The 7,198-nt window shown below is 33.1% G+C and overlaps 1 protein-coding gene across 4 annotated transcripts; it reads left to right on the top strand.

Moving 5' to 3' along the window:
* The first annotated feature begins 1,628 nt into the window (after positions 1-1,628).
* On the top strand, positions 1,629-4,740 carry MED4 (mediator complex subunit 4). Of its 4 annotated transcripts, none has more exons than XM_018518775.1 (3): positions 1,629-1,700; positions 3,357-3,892; positions 4,038-4,740. In XM_018518775.1, the coding sequence occupies exons 1-3, from the start codon at positions 1,663-1,665 to the stop codon at positions 4,205-4,207; spliced, it is 744 nt and encodes a 247-aa protein (XP_018374277.1). In that variant the 5' UTR covers positions 1,629-1,662; the 3' UTR covers positions 4,208-4,740. The 4 variants fall into 4 exon arrangements, with proteins under 4 accessions (XP_018374277.1, XP_018374276.1, XP_018374279.1 ...); XM_018518774.1 differs by lacking the exon at positions 1,629-1,700 and adding an exon at positions 1,739-1,985; XM_018518777.1 differs by lacking the exon at positions 1,629-1,700 and adding an exon at positions 2,607-2,777.
* The last annotated feature ends 2,458 nt before the right edge of the window (positions 4,741-7,198 follow it).

Raw genomic sequence — 7,198 nt, 5'->3', positions numbered from 1 at the left:
ATTAGAACATATTTTATTTTTTAAAATAATACTTATTTGTGCTGATAGTTCACTAAGATACGATCACAGCATATCCTAAAAAATGAAATCAATAGACATTAGCATCAGAATCATAAATTGAGAACAATACGTATTATTCTATACTACAACCAATTTTGTCGTAATCTTTTCTTAATATTTTCTTATTAACACGTATTGTTGAGGAACGGATAATATGTTATAATTATACTGGGTCAAGTTTTAAGAGAGAGGTATTAATTTTTTTATATTATATGTTAATTTATGTTATTTGCAGTTTTAGATCTTACTAAAGAATTATATGGATATTATATATATACATATATATATGTATATATATATTTAATAAGTGGATATAAAAAATGTATATAAGGCAATATATCTGCATGTTTTTATTGTCAATCTACTTGCATTTAAGCATTTCCTAACCTACAATATTATATATTATTATAAATACTTAAACACATTTATTAACATGATTACATACTTTATTAACACTGTCATTATTAATACTCATTTATTTATTTATGATAATAAATTTTGATAATATATATATAGTATTACCTTGTTATCTCTTTGTGCGAGTATGTATCCCATATGTGACCACACGTCCCAATTTCCTTCTCAATTAATATATCTGCCATCACATTGTTTTTAGCATTTAGACTTTAAGTACTTGCGCTATTACGGAAATATTTTACCTGCCTCGCCATTGTTTAGGCCAACACTAATTCCATATATTTTTTACATTATTTTTTTAAACAGAAATACATTTAATCTTAAAAATAGAAATACGTTTAATCTTAAATAGAAATACATTTTAATTATATGTAATTATTTGTGTATTTAAATATCGCGGGTGCATTTGGACCCAAATGTGATTGGTCGAAGCGCATACTACTGCGCCACGGGAATGTTACACCTGGGGATCGATTCTGTATCTTGAAACGAGGTAAAAATTACAAAAGTGAGTGAATTTACTAGAATACTGATAATTTCATTGGTCAACACCAAGGGGGTCGATTCTCCATCTTCAAACAAGGTGAAAATTACAAAAGTGAGCAAATTTACTAGGTGTTGACCAATTAAATTATCAGTATTCTAGTAAATTCAATCACTTTTGTAATTTTCACCTCGTTTCAAGATACAGAATCGATCCCCTTCTTGTCTTATTACACCATGAACAACACTGCAACAGACTAGTAAAAGGAACCGTTCAAATTGAACAAAATATCTCTGAACAGTACTTTTCTAGTTCCGTTCATTTTTTCCGTGGGGTTTCGAATCTTTCGGTCAGTAAAAGGATCCGTTCAAAGCATCGACATCTAGGGTGCGTTCCGTTTCTTGCATGATGCGCATAATGCGTCGTTTATCCTTGTTGCTCACCAAATGTTAAACAAGGACAATGGATGCATCATGCGCACCATGCGCGTTACGGAACGCACCTCTAGAATGGACCGCTGATGGCAATGGTGGAGGTAGAAAGACGATTAGAGTTTTTTTCCTGCCTCTCACTCTAATCGTCTTTCTACCCCCACCATTGCCATCAGCGGTCCATTCTAGATGTCGATGGTTCAAAGTGAACGGAACGTTCATGAATGACACATATCTCTACTTCGCGTGGAAAGTCGAAACCCATGTGGAATGTGGAACAGTGAAATTATAGACCTCATTTTGCCTTTGTAACAGATTTTCTAACCTTAGTAGTTGTCATCTTTAATAATTAATATCTCGGCTCACAGCTCAGCGACACTTTTTGTGCTAGATTCTTTCGTTTCATGTAAAAACGTGTCGAATAAACCTAATTTTATTGATTTTCGAAGTGGGATAGCTAAACTGAATAATTACTGGATTTACACATAATTCGGTATAGTCTGCTTAAAGACTATACCGATCGCGATGGCATCGAGTAGAAGTACAAGAGAAGTTCTATTATCGCTGGTGGATGATATCGAGTTAATAGCAAAGTAAGTTACATTTACTATCAGTAATAAATGTGTTTTATATTAATTTTCCTAAGTATTTTTAATAACACTTTTCGGTAATTCTTTAAAATAGCTACCTTGCCTCCAATTTCGATGAAATTAGGATCATTCTACGCGTTTGTGCATAAAATAAAAGAATCTGGTAGAAAAAAAGTACGGGACTGCCTTAGAAAGTGAAATATTGAGCGTTAAAGTTGATAACTATTGAGGTTAAGTTACCTCTGATTTCGATGAGATTATGCTCATTCGACGTGTTTTTGCATAAAATAAAAGAATCTGGCAGAAAAAAGTCCGAGACTGCTCTGCGAAGCCAGATATTGAGTGTTAAAGTTGACTACAGTGTTACTACGTATGTAACACAATCATTAATCTGTCGTGTAGACAGAAGGTATATAGACTAGTGCTTGTTACAAAAAAAAGACATTCAACCCGCTTGGGACCTAATCACCTAGAAGTTACAGCCTAGACAGTGTCTGCTTGGAATATTTTTAACCCATGAAGACAATAGGGTGTGAGAACAGTTTTTTTAGAGCAGTTTTTTTATTGTTGTCTAGGCTGTAACTTTTAGACAGTTAAGCCCCAAGCGGATAAGATGTATTACTTTTTTTTTGTTCGGGGCGGCGTAGCTGCCATGACAGATTTTCTAACCTCAATAATTGTCAATTTTAACGCTCAATATCTTGCTTCATAGGACAGTCCCAGACTTTTTTCTGTCAGATTCTTTCATTTTACGTAAAAACGTGTCGAATGAGTCTAATTTAATCGAATTCGGAGGTGAGGTAGCTATTCTGAAGAATTACCTTTTAAAAACAAATTTACTGTTTTCAAAATAAAAATAATATAAGAAAATAATGTGTTTTTAAAGTAGTAAATTTGTCTTCTTAAAGCAATGAATTTGTTTATAAAGTAGTAAATTTGTTTTTAAAGTAATAAATTTGTTTGTAAAGCAGAGGATTTGTTTTAAAATCGTGGATTTGTGTTTTAGAGCAGAGAACTTATTTTAAAGTAACGAATTTGAAACCGCAGCGCATGCTTACATTGCAGTATTTCATGGCCGACAGATTTCCTAACCGTCGTCAACTTTAACGTTTAATGTCTCGGTTTGTAGGGCAGAGCGATACTTTTTTCTTGTAGAATCTTTATTTTTACGCGAAAACGCATTGATTGAGATTTATTTTTATCAAAATTTGAGGTGACCGGGATATTGTGAACCTTTACATAGTATTTTATGTAATTGGAGTAAAAATAAAATATTTGGAGAATTTTAAAAGGGATTTGTAATTAATTGATTAATCTAGGTTTTCACTTTATATATTTTACTTTTTTTTTGCAATTTAAAATATTTGTTTTCAGAGAGATGATAGAAAACACAATCGCTCAGAAACCTTCAAAGCTTTCGAGCACAGAGCATGCTCAGTTAACTGAATTGTTAGTTGCCAAGGATAATGAATTAAAAGCGACGTTGAAACGGGCCACTGAACAGGCTAAAATTAACTTGAAGATGGAGGCATTGAAAACCGAGGTAGAGAGGCAAGACCAGGATATCCAGCAGCTGCAACGACAGTTGAAAGAAGCAGAACAGATTTTGGCTACTGCGATTTATCAAGCAAAACAGAAATTACAATCTATCGCACGTGCCAATAAGAGACCAGTCCCTTCGGAAGAGCTTATTAAATATGCACATAGAATAAGCGCAACCAATGCCATTTGTGCACCTTTAACATGGCAGCAGGGAGATCCCAGAAGACCATATCCTACAGATCTCGAAATGAGAGTAGGATTCCTAGGACGGTTGAGCGACCCAAGCAATCTACCTTTGAATGGACAATTACTTGGATCTCATCTAGGAGTACCATCAGATTTACATAGGGCAGGACATCCTGCTGGAGGTAAAATCTTGTGTGTGTGTGCGTGTGTGTATGTGCGTCCGTGCATACGTGTGTGTATATGTCACACACATTTGAATTGATATAAGAATGAACAGGTTTTAAAGAGAGTTTAGTAATTATTTAGAATAGATTTTTGTTATTTCAGAACCACCTGTTTCACAATCGAACCAATTTGCCTGGCATCCATCAGGAGAGATTCACATGTCGGTTGGTGGACAGGGCAGTGTAGCGGTGAATACACATAAACAAGAAACAGAAGACGTCGAAGTTATGTCTACAGACTCTTCGAGTAGCTCTTCTAGTGATTCTCAATAGATATTATTTATACCGTATCAAGCTGAAAACACAAATAGAAACAGGGAACAGGGAATAATGAGTCATCCAATCAGAGCTCTGGGGTATATCAAACTTATTCCGTTTCCTGTTCCTATTGCCTGTGCCTATTGTGTTTCCAGCTTTAGAGAAAAGTAAAATATTTTTCTCAATAAAACTTAAATCATCTGTATAAAATTATGTATATATATATATACATATATACAAGGGGCCCCACAATTTTTTGCCAAGCGCTTTTGTGTAAATAGAGCGGACTGAACTAAATTAAGAAGTCCTCTACTATTTTGCAATTCTTGCAATATTTAACAAGATATTAATTACGAAAAATCACTGAATATTGGTTTTCAATAATTTTTTAAAAAACAGAAGGGAAAAAGGCACTCGAGAGTCGATACTTCAATGTTAAAATGATCATATCATATTGAAAATATTCATTACAAAAGTACAATAATTTAGAAAATAAAGGTGTTTAAACATGACTAGTTTCGGCTTCCAATTTGAGCCCTCTTCAGATGTTCGACAAAATTTTGCGCAATATAATTATCAAAAAAAAAATATATAAAATTCACAAAATGATATAAGTTGCCGGTCATTTTAAATGTAATGATAGTAGTATTCTCTCAGAGGGACGAAAAACCCGTCAAGCGATTGGAAGATCGTTTGCGAAAGATCCTCGTAATTCTAAAGGTAAAACAAAAAAAAACGTTGCCAATTATCCAACCACGTAGTCAAAACAAGAAACTCGTCACTCTGATAAAACACTTACCTCTGGAAAAATCCAAAAAATTCATATTGATAAAAAGTTCGCCAAAAATAAGGTCAATATTGTAAAAGGTAACTGTTATCGCATCACAATGGTGAAGTCAGTGATAAAATAATATGAAATAATCATATAAATGTAACACGTCCGAATATAAAATAAGACTAGACGACATATTCACTCGACGTGCGAAACTTGGTCATGCAAAATCAGACTCTGTTTATGATCGGAATATATGATTTATGTAGCCCCTCTGTGTCGGTCTGTAAGTTAAGACTGTTGTTTTGTTTTTTGATATTCAACATCTCCGAAACTAAACATTTATTGTAAAAATGTTCTTCGTCCAAGATTCAAATATCGTTCCAATTGAAATCGTGTCCTTGTTGTAATCTATGTTCGGTAATCACAGACTTCGAACTGGTATTCCAATGTATATGATTGCGATGTTCTGCAAATCCTTGTTTTTAATCTTCTTCCCGTTTGTCCCACGTAGGAAGCATCACAGTCTTTACAATTTATTTTATAAACTACGTTAGACTTCGACAGAGAGTCTACTCGATCTTTTTGCACCTTTATGTACTTATTCAGTTTATTGGAGCTAAAAAATGAAACCTTAATATCGTTCCTGTCAAATTGCTTAAATTTTTCGGTAAGAACCGGCACGTAAGGAACTGTGAACCACAAAATGTCAGTGAAAGGTTCTTTACTATTAAATGAAATATTGGCACCAGTTAAATTATTATGTATGATGACTTTAATTCTGTTGTTGATACATTCAAAGATGAATTTAATAGGGTAATCATTTTTAATTAATGTATCAATAATAAAAGTTATATTTTTGGAATGAAAATCAAAATCCGATAGCATTAACGCTCTGTCAACTAAGTTAAAAATAATGCCTTCCTTTTGAAAAATCGGATGGTTTGAGTGAAAATTTAAAAATCTGCCTGAAAAAGTGGGTTTCCGGTACCAGTCAAAGATTAAAAAATGGTCTTTGATGATAATCGAAGTATCCAGGGAATTCAGAGAATTATCACCCACTTCCAAAGTGAATTGTAAACGCGGATGAAACGAATTAAAGGCATTAAAAAAAGCATCAACTTCAGAAACGTGCAATGCCGCGCATATATCATCTACATATCGATAATAAAACAAACAATTATCTTTAAACAACATCAAGGCTGAATCCTCCAGTCTTTGCATAACCAAGTCAGCAACGATGGGTGACCCCATGGGCGTGCCAAAATTCTATCTATAAATAACATTGTCAAACGAAAAAAAAGTAGAATCCAAAATAAATGTAATCGCTTTGAGAAATTCTGTTTTCGGTATCATACATTTTTTGGAAATGTGTGACCATTTCTCGTTAATGCAATCAACTGCCAAGTCCATCGGCACGTTAGTAAATAATGATATGACATCTAAAGAAATCAGTTTATAATTATCTTTGATGTGCATTCCTTTGAGATTATCAATCAACTGAAAGCTGTTTTTTATGTAACTGTTTGCTTTGGGTAAAGAAAAAATAATTTTTTACTCAAATCTATCAAACTATCAACTTTATAGAAAAATAGCAAAAAACAAAAATGCTTTTTTTTTCATATAGTTCTGAGAATTTTTTCAGAATTTTTTAATATCGATTTTCTCATGTTAGTAAAAATAGTTAGTAATAATACAGGGTGTCCTATTTTAGTGTCCCATCCCAAATAACTTATTTTTGATCTTAGAAAAAAATGTTTCAGACAAAACTTGTATGGCTCTGAGGAGGACATAAGGTGGTGTCATTGAGTTTGACCTTGAATAGTTGCTTGAAGGTCATGTGAAGGCTACCTTTAATTTTTTAAATGGAACCCTCTACTTTTTATTGCACATTCTTGTAGATCATCTCGAGAGCTTTCCAAAATACTATAATTGAGTTCATTTTCATCAAGTACTTTTCGAGTTATAAAGCTTGGAAGTTACAGCACTGCCGGCATTAGTATTACCACCGACGAGATACTATTAAAGACCGACATCCTTACGGGAGTTCGCGTCCTTGTGAATATTGAAGTGATAACTCTGATAATATTGTACTAATTTTATGATTTATTAGTTTAGTATTTATGCACAGTAGATGTATTTATGCATTTATAACTCAATAATACTCGATTTTTCTTTAAAATTGAGATTTCAGTGTTATCATCAAAGTTTGATTATCAATAAAGATGATAATT

Source organism: Trachymyrmex cornetzi, unplaced genomic scaffold, assembly GCF_001594075.2.
Source record: "Trachymyrmex cornetzi isolate Tcor2-1 unplaced genomic scaffold, Tcor1.1 scaffold790, whole genome shotgun sequence".
NCBI classification, from domain to species: Eukaryota; Metazoa; Arthropoda; class Insecta; order Hymenoptera; family Formicidae; genus Trachymyrmex; species Trachymyrmex cornetzi.
Note: the sequence above shows the minus strand (reverse complement) of the source record. Positions and strands in the feature narration are given on the sequence as shown.